The following is a 26669-nucleotide window of genomic DNA, read 5'->3' on the forward strand; positions in this document are numbered from 1 at the left end:
CGCCAAACACGCATACGACCATCATTGGCACCAAGGCAGAAGCGACTCTCATCGCTGAAGACGACACATCTCCATTCGTCCCTCCATTCACGCCTGTCGCGACACCACTGGAGGCGGGCTGCACGATGTTGGGGCGTGAGCGGAAGACGGCCTAACGGTGTGCGGGACCGTAGCCCAGCTTCATGGAGACGGTTGCGAATGGTCCTCGCCGATACCCCAGGAGCAACAGTGTCCCTAATTCGCTGGGAAGTGGCGGTGCGGTCCCCTACGGCACTGCGTAGGATCCTACGGTCTTGGCGTGCATCCGTGCGTCGCTGCGGTGAGGTCCCAGGTCGACGGGCACGTGCACCTTCCGCCGACCACTGGCGACAACATCGATGTACTGTGGAGACCTCACGCCCCACGTGTTGAGCAATTCGGCGGTACGTCCACCCGGCCTCCCGCATGCCCACTATACGCCCTCGCTCAAAGTCCCTCAACTGCACATACGGTTCACGTCCACGCTGTCGCGGCATTCTACCAGTGTTAAAGACTGCGATGGAGCTCCGTATGCCACGGCAAACTGGCTAACACTGACAGCGGCGGTGCACAAATGCTGCGCAGCTAGCGCCATTCGACGGCCAACACCGCGGTTCCTGGTGTGTCCGCTGTGCCGTGCGTGTGATCATTGCTTGTACAGCCCTCTCGCAGTGTCCGGAGCAAGTATGGTGGGTCTGACACACCGGTGTCAATGTGTTCTTTTTTCCATTTCCAGGAGTGTAGTTTGAACATCGAGAAGTGCTACAGTGAACGCAAATGATGTTAACGTTCTCAATATTTACTGGCTGTTTTTCTGTCTTTAGGGGTTCTTTTTCTGTTATATTTCTCTCGAAACCTAAATTGATCCTACATTACTATCCAGCTTAAAATCAACTCTTACATTACTCTTCGTCTTACGTCGTTTGACAGTTTTGCTGTAACTGATGTGCAGTTTTATCTCGATTTTTTTCTTTTTCTCCGCAACTTCGTAGCCATTCTTGACGTTGTATGACTATCTCTCTTAGCAAATTGGCCGGCCACTGTGACCGAGTGGCTCTAGGCGCTTCAGTCCGGAACCGCGCTGCTACTGCGATCACAGGTTCGAATCTTGCCTAGGGCATGGATGTGTGGGATGTCCTTAGGTTTGTTAGGTTTAAGTAGTTCTAAGTTCTAAGGGACTGATGACCACAGATGTCAAGTCCCAGAGTGCTTAGAGCCATTTGATCCATTTTCAACAACTTCGAAACAATGTCATATAGTGCATAAGTTATTCTCTTTAAAATTACTGTGTTCAGAATTTCCTTATCGCCCCTCTGATTATGAAATTAGAAGATCTCGTTTATTGACGTATTTCACAAGGACGCATCCTGAGCTGTTCATGCAGCGACGGCTACCGCATCACAGTACTTTTGCGTCTGCTAATATGAAACACCGTGTTTTGGTGATTGCATATTACAGTCCTTTTTTAAACGCTGTGTAGATATTTGTACAGAAACATAGGTAGCTGGAGGTAAGAAACGGAATAAACCACAATAAGCCACCAGAGACCCTCATAGCGAAAGACTTAGGTAATATCCATGAAAGAGCTCTAAAATATTGTCGGTTGAGTTCGACTTCATCCCTTATAAGATTAGTAACCAGACCTCCCGCAGGAGGTTCGAGTCCTCCCTCGGGCATGGGTGTGTGTGTGTATGTTCTAAGCATAAGTTAGTTTAAGTAGTATGTAAGTCTAGGGACCGATGACCTCAGCAGTTTGGTCCCTTAGGAATTAAAAAAAAAGTAACCAGACAACGCCAGATAAACAGCTAGTAAATAAAATCAAGATCAACGTTCCAGGTCCCACTGAATAAATGAACAATTTGATGATGATGATGATGTTCGGTTTGTGGGGCGCTCAACTGCGCGGTCTTTAGCGCCCGTACAAAGTCCCAATTTTTGTACAGTCCAATTTTTACACAATCCAATGTAGCCACTGTCACGAATGGTGATGATGGTGATGATGATGATGAAAATGATGAGGACAACGCAAAAAACACCCACTCCCCGGGCAGAGAAAATCCCCAACCCGACAGGGAATCGAATCTGGGACTCCGTGATTCAGAGGCAGCAACGCTAGCCACTAGACCACGAGCTGCGGACAATGAACAATTTGTCCACATATTTACGATAGGGGCACATGGATTATTACTACAATTGCGATATCTACACTACATGAACAAAAGTACCCTGACAACGATCAATGGACATTAATTTGGAATGTATACACCCTTCGCCTTTGTGATGTTGGGAACTCTTCTGGGACATAGTCAGTGAGTTGTTTGAATGTGTGTGGAGAAACGACTGCTAGTTCTTTCTCAAGAGCCGAAACCAGGGAAGGAAGTGATGTTGGACTATGGGGTCTGGAGCGAAGTCGACCGTCTAACTCATCCGAAAAGTTTACCGCTCGTAATCCGCACTTCACTATTGGCTCTACAAATGACGGCACGTAACGCCATCCAGGAATTCGCCTAACCCAAACCCTTCCATCGGGATGCCACGGGGTATAACGTGATTCACCACTCCAAATGACTCATTTCCAATTTCCAGCGTTCAGTGACTGAGCGTCGCTTAGCACTAACTACACAAAAATGTGACTTATGAGAAGCTGCTTCACAATTGTACCCCATTCTTTCTAACTTACTACGCTCGGTAATTGTGATAGCTGGACAGCTAGTAGCACAATAGAACACCGAGTGATTCCTTGCGCTGATTTCGTGCAGTTTATTACAACCAAAATCCGCAACACTTGACGGCCCCGTCCGTCAGTTTATGAGGTCTTGCTGGTCTTGGTTTAGCTGTTCCTTTGCGTTTGCACTTCACTGTCGCATCACCAACAGTCATTCGAATCCGGATTTCCCGCACATCGCGAGCCATCACCTTACGACTTAGGCTATCCGAGATCGCGGCCCGGACCGACCCAACTTCCATACGTCGCACCCACATCTACTTCCTCTCACATATTAATAATTGATTTACACACACTCGAACATCTCATGATTCCAGTGCATGTTTTAGAAGCAAGACAACGAGAAGTCATACACTATCTTGTCCTTTTCATCACCTTGTATTCGCCTTGTATATATATTTATATTTGACGACGAAGTACAGTTTTAAAAATTGAAATCTATTCCCGAAATTCTGCTTAACTGTTATAGTTATATATTATTAATTCATTAATAATCTATGACAAGAAATAAATAGGCATGTGGTATATGGAAGTTTGGGTCGGTCCGGGGAGCGGCTCGGACAGCTTAAGGATACAGGGTGCTTTTCCGGATCAACATTATGTAAAAATCCACATCTACTTCTTTCAGGCACGGTTTATAATGTACACGTTTTACAAATTTTTTGTTGGTATCAGGTAATGCAGCACATTTCTAAACAAATTGGAAGTATTTTGAATATTTTTGAATCTCCTTAGGGCTATTAAAAAATTTACAAAGAAACTGATGCATTTTGCTTTCCAAAATACTTCCTCCAATTGAGGTATCTTTTAATCCAATGTTATACGTTTGAAGGAGACCAAATTTATACACGATATGCATGACATGATGGCTGAGGCAGTAGATCTATTTAATTTCACCTATTTATGTATATTACAAGGATAAAAAAATTACACGTCTTAAATTTTAGTTTTTATACTTTTTTCGAGTAAAAATGTTATTTTCTCTACAATTTAGTTGATTCTGCCATACAACTTGGAGAGCGTATGTTTCAGCTTCAAGCACCCGTTGTCTGGAACACGCAGGCAATTGATCTTCCATATTAGAACCACATTTTATGCCTAAATTTCTAAGGACTTCGTGCCTTCCTATCACTCCATCACTGAAACATATCAGTGCATCTAGTGCAACAACTTTTAATGTTTTTAGTTGTACAAAAACATTCTTGGGTAATCTTTCCTATATTCAATGGTTGAAACTTTCATTTGTATTCTGAGTGGCCCCATGAAGATATTTACTAAGCAAAACAGGGTCACTCAGGTCTCTAAAAATAAGTTTGATTTCATTCATAGCAGTCTCAGGAAGAGAATGGTTATGATGGTAGAGTTGACCACTATCTTTTGCTTTTTGGTAACCACACCAAGAATCAGTTCCTTTAGGGCAAAGTCGGTGGCCCGTTCAGCTTTTCTGATTGCTGTAACATCATTCAGAGGTGCAGTTCGTCTAATGGACAGTCCATAACCACTCTGAAGAAGGTCTATTTCAGTTTCTGTCAATCTGCCTCCTCCAGACAGAGGTTTTCAATCAGGTAGCAACTTTCCTTTCATTTCTCTTCGTAGCTTCCTCTGTCTAGCACCAATCCTCTTTTGCACATGTCCACAACACTCCAGTTTTGTTACCAAGGTATCACCATAAACATTGAACTCATTAATTATATTGAAAGGTTTAGAGTCCCCATCACCTAGGTATCTAACGTTATAAACGGGCACCGACATCTGAAATATTTTAGAGCTCCATCACATTCCATACCTCTACCATAACCATCATGATTCTTAGAACACTGATGTTCAATATGTCCTCCCGTGTTACCATGACAGGTGTGGCAGTACTGAGATAAGCACTCAACATCAACAACTTTTCCATTCTCCAGAGAAGTAGCACTTACAACACCATTCAAGGCAAAATTTCCTCGACGTTGCCATTTCCTATCAAGTGCAACAGCAATGTCCCTGGTTCCACTAATATTTACCTCTTTTCTTCTACTGCACGTTCCATACATGCTTGAGAAACAACCGTCAAGGCGCCTAAAAGTATTTTTATGTACTTGCTGAACCCACTGGGATGAGGAGGAAGATCCATCAAACCACAAAACGTTTGAGCAGCCTTTTCTTGCTTTTCCTATTGCACAGATAGCGTACACTAACTTATAATTCACCTCATATGAATTATGCAGTGTTCGAAGTCATTTTGAGGTAGTTTAGCTGTTTCCAGACAGCCTACATTTTTGAGGTAGATTTATTGCAGGATCTACACATAATAACTAATTCTGACGCTGAACCCTTCTTGCTGCTTTGTTGTTCAGTTATTTCCAGACAGCCTACGCCATCAGATTATTTACATTTCTCCACTCCCTTTATCAAAGAAGATAAGAGGCCCAAATCAACAACAACAAACCCACTACAAACAGCGTCATGGTTAACCCAAAAATTTGAATCACCAGGAGGCGTGTCATGTGGGAGTTTCTTCCCTGAAGAACTGATACATAGGTTTCTTTGAACAGTGTGGCTTGCTTTGTTTGTGAACTGGTTACCACGGAATTTCCTTTTATTGAATTTGTTGATGCATGGCACAGTTCGTATTTATTGCACACTAAAGGATATGTACTTCCACAAATATCTGTCGCACTTGGGCAACAAACATTCAGTAACACGTGAACAAATTGCTTCAACGAAACAAAAGTAAATACTAGCAAAGTTAATCATTTACAGACACTAGAAACCTGGCCTTTACCAACATATACAATGTATCACAGATATAATCACTGGAAACGAAGTTCACAGTCCTTTTCGAAATAATACTGGGTTTTGTAACATAAATAAATTGGGTGTGGCGGCATTCATGACCGTAACTTTAAAATTTGGTGTATATAGGTAATTTTTCATTTGAAACCCTATAATGTATATATCAATGTACTCAGGAAAGACTATAGAATTTAAGAAAGTCATCAAAAAATTCGATTTTCCCACCATTTATAAGTACCATGTATCCTTCAGATGCAAGGCGGTCGCTCGCGATAGGCGGGAAATTTGGGTTCGAGTCCCGGCCCGGCACAACTTCTGATATTTCACTATTACTCTTAAACTGAATTTCAGGAATAAAATAGAAATGGCTTAGATTTGGAGAAGTGAGTGAGGGATGTGTGTTTGTGTGTTGCAGGAGGACCTGCTGATCCACGGGGACAGCGTGTACGACATCATCGACAAGCAGGACCAGGCGGCGGTGCAGGCGGAGCTGGCCCGACAGGCTGCCGCGCCCGGGGACGACCGCCGGCTCTTCCTCTGCCGCATGAACGTGTCGCGCAACGCCCGCCGCCAGATGCGCTTCGGCGACCAGAAGGTGCGCACGCCTACATCTGTATCCGCCCTCCGCAAGGCACCAGACGGGGGGTGCTTTGTCTACCGCTGTCACTTCCCCCTTTCCTCTTCCAGTCGCGAATGGTGCGCGGTAAGAAAGATTGTCGGTTAGGCTCCCTCAGAGTTCGTTTCTCTCCAAATTTAATGTCACGCGTGATATACGTAGATGGAAGAATTTACTAGGAACGTACGTTCTCGAAATTTTAAATGTAAACCACACAGTGATGCACAGTGCCTCTCATCTCGAGTCTGCCATTGGAGAAAAAAAAAAAATAAATAAAATAAAAACAGGAAGGAAGGAAGATTAGAGGTTAATGTCCTAGCTGTTGAGGTCATTAGAGACAGAGTACAAGCTAGATTTACAGATTGATGGAGAAGGAAATCGGCCGTGATTTTTTTTTAAAGGAAAAACTATCCTCGAATGCGCCTTAAATGATTTAGGGAAATCACGGAAAACCCAGATGTGGACGGGGATGTGAACAGACGTCCTTCCGAATGCGAATCCACTATGCTGAACACTGCGCCACTTCAATGTGTGTCCACCACAGGAGATGGATAAGTATGTCCGTGTCCCTTTCGTGACTGTTGAGGGGATCTTTGACGAAATACATTGCTCTTCTTTGGATCTTCGCTGTTTGTAACTGTTGTATTCACTAACTGTTGTATTCATCAAATATGTTTGACATCAGACATATAAATGTGGCAGGAAGAAAACACCTTACCACCGAGATTAGTTGCTGTAAAGAGGTGGCTTGTGTGCACACAGCAACTGTAAAGTCTCCGTCAAAGGGCAGAATTTGGTTAGCCAATACCCATGGCCAAATGATGTCAACACAGATTAGCAAACAACTTACAGTAATGTATGAACAGAAACTTCACAAATAATTATTATGAAGGTGCTGTGTGGCGCTACCCCAGTTTTCGTTTGCACTGATCTGTCCTCAACGCTCGTCTAGTCCTGGATCCTGTGAACAATACGACCATCAATTTTAGAATGTCTAATCTAGATTTTCTTGGTTACGAGCATTGACAAATTCCTGATGCTATCTTGAGGTATTGTGCAATACCTTGCCGATTACTGTGTTGAGTGGAGCCTTTTGACGCCTTATATCCGTGCCTGCTGGCTGGATGTCTACTTAGGAAGTATTTGTATGATGTAAAACGGAAGTATTGCCTTGTGCGCCCTCTGTTGGAGGTATGCTGAAGCACAGTTGCACTTGAATAGTAGGCAGCTCGGAGCTCTTCCGTGTATGGCTGTGTTCCGTATCTTCTGGGAAATACAGCACGAGTGCTGTCTGGCAATGGTTCCAGACTACCGAGTATTATTCGAATATTCGTCGAATGAGGGTTTTGTAAGTTACCTCCTTTGTGCGTGGGCTACACTTCCTGAGGATCCTTCCAATGAATCTCAAGTTGGCATCTGCCTTTCCTGCCGTTAGTTTTGTGTTGTTCCACTTTAAATCGTTACGTACGCATACTTTCAGATATTTAATGACTGTCACTGCTACTAGTGAATGTTCAGCAATCGAGCAGACATACAGTAACGTGTTCTTGCGTATTTGTACCCAATAGGTTACCTTAGTTTACGCTGTTAGTAAACTGTCAACCACGGCACCAATAATCGTTCAGCTACTGGTCTTCCTGCATTTTGCTACAAATTTCTAGCCTAGCGAATTCTCTGTATGTAAGAGCATTATATGAGAGCATCCTCACGTAACGTAAAACGATATCAACGATAAAATTTATGTAAATGGTGGACAGTAATAGTACTGTAACACTCCCTTTGCATAAGCCCGATGTTACTTTTACGTCTGAAGTTTCCTCTACGTTAAGAAAGACATGGTGTATTCCATTTGTTAGTGATTATCCAACCCAATCACATCTACTAACTCTCGTATTTTGGTCATCAGGCGACAGTGTGGAAATGTTTCGAAAACCTTCCTTTCTCACAAACCTGAGATATGTAAGCCGTTCGAGGGGTGACAAAAGGAATTTCAGTACTTTATATAACTTCCAATATTCCGTCTCGAAATGTAGATTGTAGCCTTAGACAGATCTGTGACGAAGCCCAAGCAATGTGTTGAACTGAAGCTGAGAGTTTGGTTGTAAGCTGGTGAAGCCACCGAATATGAATACAAAATAAAGACTGTGGTAACAGAATGGTCTTTAGTGTAAAAAGTAAGTCAGCGTCGTTGGCAATATTAGTCCATATTTAAGCACGTTTTTACGACGTGAGGTGCACGGCCAATTCGTATAGCTTAAAGAGCGGCTCACTACCCTGAGAGGCAAGGGGCACCTATGTGAGCCTGACACGGGTCGAAGCCGTGCAGTGTCTTGGCGACCGTTGTTCTGCTACACCGGCCACACTCAGTGTGACTTTTGGGCGGTTTTATACGCTGAATTACGCAAATGCTGGGCTGGTCCGCCACCCTACCGCCCCCATCCCTCCCCTCCAATCATAACATCAGAAAATACGAGAGCTATTTTGAAAGTAAGGTCAGATCGGTCGCGAAATGGAAATAAAAAAAAAGAACATTTTATTTGCAACAATTAGCTACACCTTCCAGCCACATCTCTACATAGTCGCCGTTCCGATTTAGACATCTGTCGTAGCCTTGTACCAACTTTCCAATTCCCTCGTCCTAGGAGGCAGGCGCCTATGCTTTCCGCCTATGCTTTAGCTCGTCGTCTGCGCCAAAATAACGTCTCCATAGCAAGTGGCTCATGGGAACAGAGATGAAAGTCAGAAGGAGCCATATCTAGGCTATACTTTGGGCGATCAGGAGCTGCAGGAGCGTCTTAGTTGCCCCTGCAGTGTGCTGCCGAAAATTGTCATGAAGAAGGAAATGCATGAAAGTTACGTTATGTGGGCTGCATGAGTCAGGCGAAATGTTATGCCAATTACCCATACTTGGCAGGAGACCAGGAGACACTGTTTTCTAGGCATGTTTAAGTGCTGACTGTGCGCTCAGAACTGAAAACAGCGACGTGACGCGATCGATGGGCATACCAGAGACGTTGCCTAACATATCTGCGCAAAGTTTCATTGGATTTTCACTGTGGTTTCCATTTCGCACCCAATCGATCATTACTTTCAGAATAGCCCTCGTACGATATATAATCAGTTAAAATACTATAATACAACCAGGAAGATTATACAGTTCATAGACAGATGGCTCGCACAACTTCCCTCCCTTAGGTTAACGGACGACTGTAGCGACAGGAAGGGTCACAAAGTTAAAATAAAATAAAGGAGGTAAATGAAAAACAGCTACGACCGTACGATGGTATAACCATCAGAAAGGTGGGAGATTATGACTTCGTGTGAACCGTCCTTTGTAATTGTTTCAGTTTCTTAAAATCGTAGTGAGATTTCCCCTTAGATAACAATCGATCCATGTTTAAGGCACTCTTATTTTTAAAGCTGCAAGGTAAATCCAGAAACCCTGTATTATATAATAAACAAGCGCAAGTCTTATCCGTTAAACATTCTCTATTAGCCATTAGCCACCTTTGTAGCCGAGATCGCTAACGCACGCCTATATGGTGGTACTCGACTCGGACGTAACCTGCAGGAAATAGCAAAACTCATCTACTACTTTAAGAATCTCGTACCTAATCTGATTCTTTCAGCATCCCCTCATTTTATTTGACTACACTCCATTACCCTTATTTTGTTTTTGTTGATGTTCATCTTATAATCTCCTTTCAAGACACTACCCATTCCGTTCAACTGACCTACCGGGTCCTTTGCTGTCTCTGAAAGAATTACAGTGTCGTCGGCAAACATAAAAATTTTTGTTTCTTCTCCCTGAAATTCAATTCCTACTCCAGATCTTTCGTTGTTTTTCTTTATTGATTGCTCAATGTACAGATTGAATAACATCGGGATAGGCTACAACCCTCTCTCACTCCCTTCTCAACCACTGCCTCCCTTCCCTGCCGCCTAGATTCTTGTGACTGCTGTCTGGCTTGCGTACAGGTTGTGAATAGCTTTTCGCTCTCTTTATTTTACCCCTGATATCTTCAGAATTTCAAACAGACCATTAAGTTCAGAAAATATTCCACTGATGTCAAGAAAAAGCCTCCGACATACAGATCAACTTGGACCCTCTTGCAAGAGTAACGCGCGAGTAGTGGAAACTTCCGCAGTCCAACTATACTTGGATTATCTAAAGCCATGCCATGCATTAAAAACTCAAGATAATGCAACGAAGAAGATGTCCCTCGTCTACGACGGGAGTGGACGCTCCTAGTACAGAAATACACAGAATATAACAATCGATCCATGTTTAAGGCACTCTTATTTTTAAAGCTGCAAGGTAAATCCAGAAACCCTGTATTATATAATAAACAAGCGCAAAGTAATATGTTCCCCGATTATGCTTCGAACATATACGCCCGATATTTGAACAATAAACCTCTCTGTGAAGCTCAACGTCTCTCTGGTAGCAACTGCCACGTAAGTTTGATGAACATCTCCGTAACGTTTTCGCGCTTACTGAAGGATTCCGTAACGTATCGAATAGTGACGGTGAACAAGTATCGACGTTGAAAATGTCTTGTAGGCCACGCCTTTCGTGTTGGAATTACATTATCTTAAGATTCTTCCACTGAGTGATTTTTTCTGTGTTACTCCTTTACTACTAACTCTTCGCAACACATTGAGCAGTCAGTATCCACATATACCACTGAATGTATATGCAAAACTATGTCATTGTACTATCATAGTTCAGGAGATATTATGTCAGAAACACTGAGATGCGTGAAAAACTCTGATTTCTTAAAATGGATGCAAATTACACAGGCTATACTCGTCCAGTGTTTGATAAATACGGCACTTAAACATAATGTCAAGCCTGTTCTATACTTTGTTTGTACGCTTAACGTGATCTGTTTCACACATAAACTCATGTGGAGATGGCTCGCCTCCGTAGCTGAGTGGTTAGCGAGGCAGACTGCCATAAGGGGAGACGGCTTCGATTTCAGATACTGCTCGGGATTTTTCTTTGGTGGGAGTACCGGTACGGGGTGTATTCAGCCTCGTGAGGCCAACTGAGGAGCTACGCGACCGATAAGTAGCGCTTAAAAGGTCAAGAAACCCGACAACTACCGGGAGACCTGTGTGCTGACAAAGTGCCTCTCCATACCGCGTTCGATGACGCCACTGGCAGAGGATGACACGGCGGTCGATCGGGCCGGACTGGCCCGTCTAGGGCTAGAACACGGAACTTTACTTACCTCTTATTTGATGTTTGGTTGAATGGTTCTCATGCTGTTAGTTGTTGATGGTCCAGCATTGAAATGTGCAGCAATCTGCGGAAGGGTTACACTTCTGTCAGTCGTCGTTGGTCCCGTTCTGCAGAATCTTTGTCCGGCCGCAGCGATGTCGGAGATTTGATGTTTTACCAGATTCTTGATATTCACGGTACACTCGGGAGAGGGTCGCACGAGAAAATCCTCACTTCATAGCTACCTCGGAAATGCTGTGTACTATCGCCCGTGCGCCGACTATAACGTCACATTCAGACTCATTTAAATATTGATAACCTTGCATCGTAGTAGCAATAACCGATCTAACAACTGCACCAGACGCTTGTCTTATATAGGCGTTGCCGACCACAGCGCCATTTCTGCCTGTTTATGTATCTCTGTATTTGAATATGCATGCGTATACCAATTTCTTTGGCGCTTCGGTGTATGTATGTATGTACGTACGTGTTTATGTATGTATGTTCTACATCTCCCCCTAAACCACTGGACCGATTTCAAACGAACTTGGTACACGTAACCCTCACTGTCTAGAATGAATCGCTAAGGGTGTACGAGCCACCTACATATTACAAGGGTGGGGTTAAAAAAGCAGTGTAGCCTATGACACGCAAATATCCATAATTTATTGAGAATCACGGCTCTTAATGACTTGCAACAAATTTCACACATAATTTCAAACCTTACGAAACATTTCCTCGCAGGCAACCGCCACAAAATGATGAAAAAAAATGTTTACCGCTTAATATATTTCCAATGTGCATACAGTAAAACTACCGCATAAAGCATGACTTTCTAATTTATTACTTCTTTACTACTAACGAATTCGCTACACATTTTGCAAGCAGTATTCACATATGCCTCTAAATGTATCAGAAAAATTATGTCGTGGTGCGACATACAGTTCAGGAGATATATCGTCATAAGCATTGAGCTGAGTGAAAATAAAACTGCAGGGCGAAATTCGCTAGAGGCACAGGTGAAATATTTGTACAAATATGTGTGAAATACGTTAAATGTATGAGAAATGTATGTGACACGTGCCTACATTGGTGAAGCCATGCGTAAGAAGTTACTTCTAAACCCCTGGATCGATTGCAGTCAAACTTGGTTCACGTGTTACTGGAAGAAACTACTGTGAGGGAAGAATCACGAACCTCCTATTGAAATGGGGGTAGTGGGAAGATAAAGGTAGAGGAGGAGAACATGAAGAGACAGGGAGAGAGGAGGAGATGGACACAGATGGGGTAAGGAGATGGACTAATAGATGACTGGAATAAGTACATTACCGGCAAGGAAGGGTGCTCAGTGTGGTATAAAAACGGATGTATATACATATTTACCAATTCCCTTTCTAAGCCACTGGATCGATTTCAACCAAACTTGGAACACATACTACAGATTGTCTGGAACGAAGTACTGTGGTGCTGAAGACCACCTACCACTGCGGTACGGTTGAAAACGGGGGAACATAGGAGATGGACAGAGAGGAAGAAGAAGGAGGAGATGGCTCAAATGGCTCTGAGCACTATGGGACTCAACTGCTGTGGTCATTAGTCCCCTAGAACTTAGAACTCCTTAAACCCAACTAACCTAAGGACATCACACACATCCATGCCCGAGGCAGGATTCGAACCTGCGACCATAGCAGTCCCATGGTTCCGGACTGCGCGCCTAGAACCGCGAGACCACCGCGGCCGGCAAGGAGGAGATGAACAGGGAGAGGGACAGGGAGGAGATGGATAGAGAGAGAAGGGGGGAGGAGATGTGCAATACGTGTGGCATACGTGTATGCGGACGAAGCCGTGAGTAAAAAGCTAATAACTGAAATAAAAAAATAATGCTTGTCTGTTGTTGTGCTATTCCTAGAACACATATTTCATCATTTACTGACCCCGAATTAAAATTATCTTTCTAAAATAATGGAGAAGATCACGATAAAATTCTCTGGTAAAGGAGGTTCTTGTTCGTGCTTTCAGGAATAGGTATAAATGCAAACTGCTTGCTGTTCCGTTTCGTTAGCGTACTGGAAGGACAAGTGTCACCTTCATTAAGGGACTAGCTCGAAAAATTACAACGGCCTCACACCGCTCGGCGCCAAATGTAGGCCTTGCGAGCAGCACTTTCTCGTTTGGAGGCGGGCTGTCGCCTTCGATCAATACGACGACAAGCATCTGTGATTCCTCAAGCGCGGATGCTTAGCGCGTCTAAAAAGTCGACGAGAGCGGGCAGGGCGAGAGCTGGCGGGCTATCAGATTGTCAATTACACGCCGCCGCCTGACGGACGTTACGTGTTAATGAAGCGCCGATAGACATCGCCGCCGGCCGCGGGTTCGACGCCTAATGAAGAGGAAAGTGGGCGAGCGGCCACACGCGGGCCGCCCCACACACTGCCGCCTGTCCGCTCTCCTCACTCCGTACGTCACACTCAAGAGCTGCTCCAGCCAGCTCCGGTCCTATGTTTATCAAACTGTGTGGAGATGCTTGCCGTATAACGAGTATTAAATCATTAAACTTTCATTCCGTTTCGAGCTTACGTCTGTCATCAACATCAGCGTGAAGTGCGACCTCCCACAGGCAGGAATGCACTCTTATATTCTTTGGGACACTGAAGCACAGTCCCGAATGTCGTCTCGAGGATTTTCTTACCATGTCTGAAGCACAAACTGTGTCAGTTCATGAAGACTGTTCGCTGGAGAGTATATGAAATTGTACGTCTTTCCATCGCACCCCAGAAATGCTCTATGGGTGACAAACCAGAGGATATGGCTGGTCGCTCAGTATGTTTTTCAAAGCGTTTATTATGTGAAATATATTTTGGAGTCTTGCATTATCCACCTGGAATATGGGATTCCTAAAATGTAAACTTTCACGGCAGCAAATGTCACACTTATTAAAATACTGACTGACAAACCTGAAATTGCCCGAGTATTCATTTTGTCAATTTTCTATTAGAAACGGGAACCAAAAATGAACCGTGTTTGCAGTGAAATATCGAAAAAACTTCCTTTACATGTATTCGTGAAATCACCTTTGAAATTTCGAAGCAGTTCTACGAAGAAATATGCATAATGTACAAATGTATAAGTACAGTATCCAAATTAAGAAACATGATTCGTGACAGTTTCTGTACGCGGCTGCTACGCGTGTCTACTACGCGATTTTGTAAACGTCTCTACGGAAAAACTTTTTCATAGCTCTATAAACGGCTATCGTTTTCGCCTACAGATGAAAGCTGTCAAAAGCGCAGCAAAGTGTCAGGGATTTCCTTAAGTTGAGTCGTCTGTAGCAGTGTCTTGGTAGCAAAGAATAAATGTTTTAAAACTTCATGCATGATTCGGCATTTCTTCGATTATATCAGTGTGTTTGACATCATACGTCTTGAACTGTGTGTCGCACAATGATATATTTGAGAAGGTTCATTCAGCGGCATATGTGGATATTGTCAGCGAAATATGTAGCGAGTAGAGTTAGTAGAAAAGAAGTAATAAATTTAAATGTCGAGCATGATGCGGCAGTATTTCACACTTCAGTGTATTCGACGTCATATATTCGGAACTATTTTTAGTACCATGATATACTTTCGTAGTGTATTTGACGCTATAGGTGGACACTCCCTCCGAAATTTATTGTGAATAGAGACAGTAGCACAGAAGTAATATATACATCTAAACGTCGTGCATGATCCGGCAGTTTTTTAATGTGTTTTACTTTTTATGACTTCATATCTCCTGAACTATGAGGCGAGGTGGTTCTTACCCCCACAGCGATTGTTGCCTGACAGTACGGTATTTGTGTAACGAGTTTGGTTCAAATCGGTCCAATGGTTTAGGAGGTGATGTGGAACACACACACACACACACACACACACACACACACACGTCACGAGGAGAGGTACATGCTTTGAGATGTGATAGTATTAATGATTCTGAACAAAATAATTTATATGGGCATATGCCCTGTTGGAATTGTTTCCGAGATAGAACACGTTTATTATCACTCTTCTACGTTTTTCTTTAATAACTCGAAAACCGCACACTCCAACTAAAACGTGTCTCAGTACACTATTAAAGCAAATTAAATTTGCAACAAGTAAGGTGCTATTTATTTTTTGTCTGGGGCTAACCGTTTGTATGAAAAGATCGCGAGAATATTCGAGACTTCGCGCGGCGCGCGTGCGCTGTAGGTTAAGTACTTTTAATGGGGCAGTTTGAGGTAGTTTTCCGACTAGATAGACCACAAGCGTCCTGTATCAAAATGTTCGTCTCAACTTCCTCTATACTACTGTGGTAAATTGTGAGCAATGACAATGAATAATACAGAAAGTAAATACAAATGTGCATTAAAAGTCTTCTATCTCGGAAACCATTCGGAAAAGGTCATATGTCCACATCAAGTTTTTTGTTCAATATCACTAATGCTGTCACCTGTCAAAACATGTACCTTTCCTCCTGGCTCAACGTATATATATATTCCAAGCTTGTATGCCGTGGAAGGATGAATTTCTTGCTGAAACCCAACGTTTCGGCCGCCTGGGGTGGCCGAGCGCTTCTAGACGCTACAGTCTGGGACCGCTGCGGTCGCAGGTTCGAATCCTGCCTCGAGCATGGATGTGTGTGATGTCCTTAGGTTAGCTAGGTTTAAGTAGTTCTAAGTTCTAGGGGACTGATGACCTCAGAAGTTAAGTCCCATGGTGCTCAGAGCTATATGAACCCAACGTTTCGGCCCCTTTTTCGGAGGACATCTTCGTGGCGATTGTAGCTGTTTTGAAGGTCCGAAGCACACCCTGGCTTTCTACTGACTAAAGAGCAATTCCTTTTACACGCGCTCCCTTGCAGATGCGTGTCGTCACATTTTTTTTTAAATCTCGTACCCATCCGCCGTTGTCGGTTGCTGTCGTGAGCTATTTCTATAGCCCTATGGTGGAAGACTGGTACACATCATCTTTAGCATCGCAATCGAGATACCATTTACTTTCAAAGCCTCCAACTTCCTATTAAAATTATTGGGGTGTTAAGTAATCACTATAGTCTCCCTTTACAGCATTTCATAGTATCCACCTGTGGTGCCGGTACCTGAGTCTCGTCAAATCGAACCCGTTTGTCTCCTGACTACAAAGCATACTTACCAATAGCTGATCAGTCTGTTTCTCCCCTCCTGCAGTTGCCCTTGCCCTCCTATAGTCGTTTCTCGGCCGTTCTTTTAGTGGTACTCACATGCACGTTTCCACAACTACGTGGTGTCCTATAAATAGAGGCGGTCCTGCATATCTTTCGGCTGTGTTGTGGGTCAAGGGAATATTCCATTTCGTAAGTCTTTTCCATGCGATCAGTAATGTCTTTAATAAACGGCAGGAAAACGTTAGATCTTACAGATTCCTGCACATCGGAACTCCCATTCTTCAGCAACACATTGATGAGAATTTTCAACTCCGCGTCGAGCAGCTCAGGTTCTCAGATGTTCCTCACTCTATCAGCTAACGATTCTACACTATCCTGTCACATTCATGTCACCACCTTTAATATCCAGAATAACCAACTTCTTCAGCACGGACCACTGCAAGACGTGCAGGAAAAGTCAGTGTGGTTCTGGAATTTACCGACATGCATGTGGAGCCATGACGACTGCAGTGCCGTTGTCAGCTGCACTAGGTTTCTCGGTTGAGGATCCATGATATGAACGGCCCAATTGAGATAGTCCCAAAGATTACTGATTGGGTTTAAATTCTGGGAGTCTTATGACCAGTGCAGTACGCTAAACTTATCCTGGCGCTCTTCGAATCACGTTCGTACACTGCGAGCTGTGTGACACGTTGCATCGTCCCGCTGGTAGATGCTATACTGCAGAGGAAAAGCAAACTGCATGTAGTTGCGGACATTGTCCACAAGGCTAGGTGGAAAGTTGCGTTGATCCATTGTGCCTTCCAAAATGACGAGATGTCCCAGGGATCGCCACGAAAACATTCCACACACCATTTCCCCCTACGGTCTAGACTCTTCAGACGATTGTTGCAGAATGGTTGCTTTCAGACGTTCCACGCCGTACATGTCAACGGCTTTCTGTCCGATGGAGTATAAAACGTGATTCTTCTGAAAAGGTTATATGTTGCCACTCAGCAGATGGTCAGTTGCGGTATTGGCGTGCCAACTTCAGCCTACTACGCCGATGTATAGCAGTCAGCATAGGTGCATGAACCAGGTGCTTGTTGCGGAGGCCCATATGCGGGACTGTCATTGAGGAGACACTGTTGGTAGCCCCTAGTTCATCTGCGCAGTCACTTACTAAACAGCTGTACGTCCATTCGCCGTTACACATCTCCGCGGCCATCGTTCACCTCTTCCATCTATGGTTCTTGGTGCCTCGGCGCTGGTTTTGGATAGTGTCATTTTGCCATGCACGGTATACTTCATCCGGCACCTTCACCCTTGGCCCGAAATCCAGTGATCATGCCCTTCTGGACATCATTTCCGCATTACGACAAGAAGTGCGCTATTGAGCCCCCCATTGCTCCATGGCAAGATTCATATACCCTCCATTGCTGTGCTGCCACCTGTAATCAACTGTGAGTTGTTACTGCACGTTGACATAGAATGTAGGCGTAATCTCATTAATCTAACTGGACCGTGTCGGTGTAGTCAACGGTTCGTGTGAGTGGTTTTTCGGTACACCGTACGGCCCAACTATTATTTTCTTAATCAAAATATCCACGGGGAGTACTGCTGGTCTACAGTGTCCAACGGGCATAATATTTCGGCGATCATACATGTCGCCATCATCAAGTGAACTGACGGACTGAGCTCCTGTGAACGTGCCGGTACGGAGTTCCGTACGTTATGGCTGCTCAGGGGGAATTGGCCTCGGTCGCGGCGGCGGCCGATTTAAATACCCTCCGCCCGCGGCGTACTCCCTTTCTTTCTTGAACACTGGCGCATCAAGGAAATGTCGTCTGTATCTACCCATCTCGTCCTCCGTGGAGAACTGAATCATCGGATTAATCCCACTGAGATGTTTATGAAAACGATCTAGCTCCTGCTTGCTTAGTTTCGACTACACAAACGTAACGGACCCATATATCCGTTTATTTATTTATTTATTTATTTTTAGTTTCTTGGCCGTTTCTGATGTCTGTTCCTCGAATTTTTCCATAAAGAAATCTGCTATCAGCGGACTTCAGGGGCTGCCCATAGCCACACCATTAGTCTATTCGTAAAAATCATCGTTCCATTTGATGTATTTGTAGGGAAAATTAATAGATGACAGCTTTGTTGGGAGTATTCACGGCTGGTGTAGTATTTCTATTAGCCGAACCACGTTCTGGTCTCACGTGCAACCTGTTCTAGAGAAGTGATTCAGCGTTTCAGGTCCTTGTCAAATCAGTCTGACAGAGGACGTCGAAGGGATTCACGAATTATATTGGCAGTCCCGGTGGTGTAATGACAGGTCGGTATAACGTAATGATAGTGCAAAAAGAAACTTAAATAGGAATCGAAGGAAGTCGACATTGTCCTCGAGCGACGCTACTGGTTAAGTCTGTAGAACTTGTATTTAAGGTAACTTGTTGTGAAGTTCCTGACCAGATCAGACGCGTTTTGAAGAACTGTCCATTAACACAATGGTTGGATATACTTAGCTTAACTTGATACCGTAGGCCAGAGTCGAAAGACCACAGGTTCAGTGTTTGAGGAAGTTGCTCATTTTGTATATCAGTACATTTATTTAAGGAAAATATGTCAACATATAAAGTGTTTATTCTCTAAATAAACATCAAACTTTCTATGCAAGCCAACACGGCAGGCTACAGAAAAATCGTTTAGGAGATGGCTATAGAAAAAGCAAGTGTGGTATATAAATGACTGCGTGAGACGGTTCCATTTAAAAACAAAACTATCCCCATCGTCATTTATGAGTCAAAGGCATGTTCACTATAATTATAATTGTTTGAAGAGCACATTAAAACATAAATAGAGTTCACATTTAAATAGTGTTTCCAGTATAAAGTCCTTTCCACTCCTTTGTACAAAAATAATGTGCTGATATATGCCATTCACATGCAGGATGTGTATAATGGTAATTACTGACATTTGCACCAGCCTGTGGTAATTTAATGTGATCATGTTAATTAATTCAGTGTTAATTAAGAAGCAGCCTTCAACTTGCATTCAGTTGCCTCTACCGAAGCAATTTGACACCCTGCGTCGAGTACACGAAGTAATTTGACAACCTGCATCGTCTACAATAGCACAATCACTTTGATACGTGATATAATCAAAATGATGCAATAAGACCTATGCAAATCACCACATATCAGGTGTGATGGATCTGTGTAATGAAGCAGTCAGCTTCAAAGGCTATTATCTCACTACGAACTATATGTCCGCATGTCTCCCATTAAATTTTAATAACGTGTGTATACAAGTCTGAGAAATGGACGTGTATACTGGATCCACTCAAAGATATCCACACGAGTAAATGTATTTAGTGTGTCTGGTATCAAACAAATCAGGTAATTACAAGCAGGCTTAAGACTGTGACAGAACTATGTTGCCTGCAATTTAGATACGCCTTAAATATTACGTAAATTTAGGATATGGGCCGAAGACATTCCAGTTCGCAACAGTCAGTGAGTTATTGACCCTCTACTTCGAATCGATCCGTTACACATGAAAGTCAGTAGATAAGAGGAATTTCATCACAAAGTGTAACAGTTCTGCTGTCTTCATCCTTGACCTCGTGCAGGGATCAAAATGAGAAAATAAGATCGATCAAGGTAAACACATAGAGCGCGTACAGAGTCGTATAGTTCTCTCTCTTGCTCCATACAGAAACATCGTAGATACGGGGAAGATTCAAATGGTTCAAATGGCTCTGAGCACTATGGGACTTAACTTTTGAAGTCATCAGTCCGTTAGAACTCAGAGCTACTTAAACCTAACTAACCTAAGGACATCACACACATCCATGCCCGAGGCAGGATTCGAACCTGCGACCGTGGCGGTCACGCGCTTCCAGACTGAAGCGCCTAAAACCGCACGGCCACACCGGCCTGCGATAAGGGGAAGGCTGATATCAGTACGAAGAACCCTCCTCCAAACAAGGAAGCTGTCTAATACCTCATGGAAAACTACGAGGAAAAATCTAGGAATCTGTTTCCTAGACACATTCAAAAAGCATTTTTAATCACAGCACATATCTCTCCCAAATGGGTCTGTGAAGAACGAAAAAGTCTAGTACCAAGCAAAGTTACGTGTAACTAGACATACCTCTCATACTACAGTCGTCAATGAAATATTGAAAAGCACTCTCTTGTGCACATTTTGCACTGATTTACGGAGCATAAACGTAAATATTGTAGGGGTTATAAATTTATTCCAACTGATCTATAACATTCTGTATCTTGTTAATAAAGAGAACGACGGTATCAGTTGGCGAATAACTATACTCTAAAGCAAGTGGTCCTGAGTCTTAACAAATATGAACACTGCGTGAAACACTCGATCGTAGTTTAAGGGAGATCAAACTTTTACTTCAATTAAAATTGGGGTCAACCGACGAGTGACATTTTTACATTGTCTGTGAGTGTCACAGAAATGTCTGCTTCAGGTACCTGCAGGAGAACATAATTTCATCGAAGTTACTTTATTTTCTGAACATTAAACGGAGAGCTGGCCAGGAATCCATACATTGTATTATTCATGCTAGCTGGCGCTTTTTTTTTTTTTTTAAAAAAAAAACGTTTTCAGCTTCCACGTTTTGAGAAGCGATTCCTTACCACTTATTAGCACTTTCTGTGTATTCCAGATAGCTAAGCATTGGAGAAAAAGATTTACAGACGTCAACAGCGTCCCGTGCCAAGGAGCCTTAATGGTGGTCATTAAGGTAAAAAAGGTGAGAGGCCATCTATCGAAATCAGAAACGGGTTTCCGTGAGTATTTACGCGTTTTCTTGCTTCGGCGTCGGGAAACAATGCGTCGTTAATAAAATTTCTGATGTTTTGACAGCGACCCGTTTGTAACGAGGGCCAGCGCGTCAAATACCTGAATAACTACTTTGGTTCTACTGCGCTTACGGCTGCGCTGAGATTTATTTTCTCTTTCTCGAACTATCACACGAGCTACCGCCTATTGCCAGTTACAACATCGATCGCAAAACGCCTTTGGGGCGCTTGTTTGTGGAACCTGAATGATGGTGCCTTTAATGAACGAACCGTAAGCTCACAAGCAAGACTGGAACGGCACTGAGAAAGAAGTCTATTTTGTGTCTGATGTATCTGACCATAGTTACAAATCCAAACGTTCACAGTTTTCCTTTGGTGTGTAGGTACTTGCATGAGTCATAGTTTTTATAAGCAACAGTGACAATAAAATATTTTTCTCCGATAATTTCTCCAGCACTTTCGAATTTTTTTCTATTACGTGCTATTGTCATTCGATGATTACATGGAAATGCAGACTGACGTAGTATTTGCACTTGGTGTGCTGAACTGTACCTCTTTTTTGTGTGGGCAAGAGTAAGAAAATGGCCATAACAAAGAGAAAGAACGCTGCCGTATCCCATTACAAGATTAAGGGTAAATATTTATTAATGGAAAATATCTATTAAAAAGTCTAAATGTAATACTACCAAGTATAAGAAATAGAAAAAATAAGTGGAATACTTAGTAAGGAAAGGCAATTGAAGGATTTGCTTCTTGGGATGGTTGTGGGGAAGTCAGAGGCATCTGGAGTGTAGTTCATATACAAGATGCCAATGTAAACTATTCCAGAGAACTATTTCTGACTTTGTAGTACGTGCTTTTGAAGTAGGTTTGACAGCAGTCACGCAAGGGATCAGTTCTAGGTTTGTAACAGGTCGGTTAGCCTTTACGAAAGAGAAACGGATTTTGTTTGGGAATTTAAATGAGAATCATCGGAAGGAACGCCAAATTATTTAAGTAAATTGAAAGAAATCATGTTCCTCCTAATCTACGAAACAAGTGTGCAGTACCGAACGTAAATCTAGTTTAGGTATCGTTACAATCAAATGTCGGAGATTAGGGCACACATTGACACATATAGACACTTTTCGATTTATTTACGTAATAGGACAGGAAGTGAATAATATTAGCTCGATATAGTTATTCTCCACCATTCGAAGTGTAGCGTCTGACAGAGTACAGATATAGAAATAGGTCTGATGATAAGGTGGCGCCGCCCGCTGTGGCCGAGTGGTTCTAGGCGCTTCAGTCTGGAGCCGCGCGACCGCTACGTTCCCAGGTTTGAATCCTGCCTCGGGCATGGTTGTGTGTGATGTCATTAGGTTAGTTAGTTTTAAGTAGTTCTAAGTTCTAGCGGCTGAAGACCTCAGATGTTAAGTCCCATAGTACTGAGAGCCATTTGAACCATTTGATAACGTGGCTCCTTAGTAACTTTTTAATACAGATTTATAGGGTTTGGAAAAACAAATGGAAACACACGAGAATTTAAGCTTTAACACAAATGCAGATGCAAACCAACGCAGGTTGCACTACTGTATTTGACAGCGAACGACACCTGTGCAATGTCCTCAACACCTTGCATGTGTCAGTAGCGGTCACAACAGTGCGCTGTAGTTGTAAGTGCATTATGTCGGACCTACGTGAATTCGAACGTGGGAAAATTGTTGGTACTCGTATGGTGAGAGATTCCGCAACCAAGGAAGCTGAAGTGTTTGGTGTTACAAGAGGCAACGTACTGAATGTTAGGGAAAGCGGGAAAACAACATCCTCTCAGTCACAACGCGGATAGCAGTGTGTGATGAGTGATCGTGTTGGGCGGTCATCAAGGAGGATTGTGAGGAAAAATAAGTGAACGTCAGATGCAAAAGTCACTGCAGAACTAAATGACACACTCGCTGACCGTGTCAGCAACAGGAAGAGGTCTCCATAAGCTAGGAACTGTAGGGCGAGCCGGAATTGTTAAACAACTCATCAGTGATGAGAATGCCTTTAACATGGCAACCTTGCGCCGAAGCTATGAAACCTGGCCTATAAAGCAATGGAAGAAAATTGAGCCCTGTTTCACACTGCTTCCAGCTTGTGGCCGAGTTTACGTCCAAAGAGTGAAACATAGCATGGGTTCTATGATTATTGGGGCAGCCATATAGTGGTATTCCATGAGCCCCACGGTTACTCTACATGGCTGCACTAACTGCCAAGGACTGCGTTTTATTGGCAGGACACTTAGAAAATGTAACATATCTACTAAGGAGACTGTCTTCACTACGCGAGTCCTTCCTCTTTTAGAATACTACTGCGTGGTGTGGGATCCTCACCAGATAGGATTGGAGGAGTACATCAAAAATGGGCAGCAGGTATTGTATTATCGTGAAGTGGGGGACAGAGTGTCACTGAAATGATACAGGGTATGGGATGGATGTCATTAAAGCAATGGCGTTTTTCGTTGCGGAGGAATCTTCTCACGAAATTCGAATCACCATATTTCTCCTCTGAATGCGAAAATATTTTGCTCACGCCGACCTACATAGGGAGAAACGATTACCACGATAAAAAAGGGAAAATCAGAGGTTGCCGGGAAGATATAGGTGTTCGTCCGTGCGCTTTGCGAGATGGAATAATAGAGAATTGTGAAGGTGCTTCAATGAACCCTCTGCCAGGCTCTTAAATGTGATTTGCAGAGTATCCGTGTGGATGTAGATGTCGATATGACCACTTTTTCTAATCAGGTCCATCCTATGGTACATTGTTTGTTCCTCACTGTTGATGCTGTCTTCCAAGGCGATAGGACCATTGTTCACACAGTTCGCATTGTCCAGGACTGGTTTTGTGAGCAGAGGATGAATTTTCACATCTCCCTTGGTCACCACACTCACCAGATCTCAATATTTTGAGCCTTTATGGTCTGCTTTGGAGAGAAGCGTTCATGATGACTATCCACCTCCATCATCGAAATCTGAACTTGCCAGTATTTTGAAAAGCACACAGGACTTGTATTTATCCATTCCAACACTATTTTAAGCTATTTTGAATGACACCATGCTCCCTGCATTGTATTAGGCGTGATAATGTGTCGTGTTTTCGGGGTTTTCATATTTTATCCAACCACTGTATGGGTGAAACTTGTAATATGGACTGTGCAAATAGGTAAACATGAAGCGTCGACATTGTTGAAGAACGGGTGCTTAATTTTAGTTCAGTGCGTCTGGATACGAAAGAGTGCCGATATAACAGCTCAGCATCGTTAACTTGTAAAACACAAAGTCTACTTTAAATTTAAGGGACCTAACAGACATATGCCTGCGAAAATTGAATCACATTTTCTACTTCAAAGCCATCGAAACATCAACCAGGTTGCTCATCGTCTCATATTATTAGAATCACTATGAGAATAGGCACGTAGTACAAACTATAGAAGTAGATCTTTGCATGTTACTCAAAACTAAACGAAAGTCCGATTGCTTCGAAATTACGTGTCCGAAAGTTTTTGATAATGTTAAATTCTTATTTTACAATAATGCAATCATTATTTTTTTCTGAAACGTCCATCACAGAACAGTGTATTTTAGAATAGCTGGCAAAGTATTTCACTGCGTACCTAAAATTAAGTCAGACAAATGTTTTACTTTTTCAGTGAAATAGGAAGTAACTTTTTACTTCATTTTGCTACTTTAAAAAAAGCAGAAAATCCAGTGTCTCTAAATATTATGTTGGTGCATACATTCGTAACGTTTTTGTTTTGCATGTTGGTATTCCGATTGCAATGGGTTTATTTATTGATTATCATTTTTTATTTCTAGTTCACTGTTGCTATTTGAGTTGAAATACGGTCATTTTGTTATCTACTGGTAGTGAGTGGTGTTGTGGACGCTACAAAATGGAGTACCAAATGGAGAAATCGGATCATTCCCGCATATTCTTCTGTTTGAGTTCATTAGAGGGGTGGCAACAATGGACGCTGCCAGAAACATTTTCACCTTGTGTGGGAACAATGAAGTGCGACAGAGCGCGACAATACAATGGCTTTCTCGTTTTGAGAAGGAGCGTTTTGATGTTAATGGCTCTCCACGATCGGGAAGTTTTCGAGGTGTGATGACGCTTGTTTAAAAGCATTCATCGACACTCATCTATATTAGTGCACTCTAGAACTGTCTAGTGTGGTAAACTGTGGCCATTCCACCATCGTGAGACATTTGCATAAGGTGGGAAAGGTTCAAAAATCGGGTGTATGTGTATTACATGCTCTAAACCAAAATCACACAAATCAAGCGGCGGGTGGCTGAATGTGTATCTCTGATTGCTCGTCATTAATTGTCTCGTGAGCAACACCTACCATTGTTGTCCTGTATCGTTACTAGTGACGAGAAATTGTGACTTTACGCTAAAATAATTAAAAGAAAGGAATGATAGAGGCCAAACAAAGCAGCAACTCTCCGTACAAAGATCTGCGCGCATCCGCAGAAGATAACGTTATGCATCTGGTAGATCGCAACGGTGTGCTACGAATTACTTCGCAGACGTATAACAATCACCTCTGACATATATTGTCAACATTTAAGACGTCGATTCAGGTAAATGCCGGGTTGGTTCCTGTGAAAGGACACTGCCGGCTTCATTTCCCATCCTCTACTAATCCGATGGGACCGATGACCTCGCTGTTTGGTCCCCTACCCCGAATCAACCAAACCACTGAGACGTCTTGCAGACGCAGTCTGTGAACAACGCCCAGGAAGTGATGCTACTCCACAATAATGCTCGCCCGCATTGCGACAAAAAACACGATATAGGAGCTGGGTTGGGAAGTCATTCCTTATTCACCTGATCATGAGCCCTCAGATTTTCACCTTTTGCGCTTTGTATCGAACGACCTTTAAGAAACTTCCTTTCCGGATGAAAATTCGCTCCGAATATGGCTCGACGAGTTCTTCGCTACACAAAACTATGTGATTTCTACAGTCGCAGAATCGAAAAGTTACCGCAGTGCTGGTATACTGCTGTCAATTATTGATGACTGAAGTCTCTGTTATGTGTATCTGTTGTGTTCACTGTACTTATAGGAAAACGCTGCGAACTTAGGGATCAACCTAATAAGTCTGTACGATCCGTGAAATCATATGATTAATCAAATAGTATCAACTGGATTGAGTATCGTAGAAGAAAAAAATAATTTCCTAGTTGGTTCCATCATGATTTCATTTTTTTTTAGGTATAGTGGTAGTAGTAAGGACAGATAGAATTTATTCACGTGGTATGTTATCTGGATATAGTTGTACGACTCAGTAAAAGGAAGTAGCT

General features: G+C 43.0%; 1 protein-coding gene across 1 annotated transcript in view; it reads left to right on the forward strand.

The window, feature by feature from the left end:
- LOC126298105 (neuronal PAS domain-containing protein 4) overlaps positions 1-26669 on the forward strand; it is a gene marked incomplete at its 3' end in the record, with an annotated part of 1124810 nt that overhangs the window by 846761 nt on the left and 251380 nt on the right. The window contains exon 5 of the mRNA XM_049989427.1: positions 5937-6116. Within this exon, the coding sequence (XP_049845384.1) occupies positions 5937-6116 (180 nt within the window). The remainder of the gene's footprint in view (positions 1-5936; positions 6117-26669) is intronic.

The sequence above is a fragment of the Schistocerca gregaria genome, chromosome X (genome assembly GCF_023897955.1).
Source record: "Schistocerca gregaria isolate iqSchGreg1 chromosome X, iqSchGreg1.2, whole genome shotgun sequence".
Classification (NCBI taxonomy): Eukaryota; Metazoa; Arthropoda; class Insecta; order Orthoptera; family Acrididae; genus Schistocerca; species Schistocerca gregaria.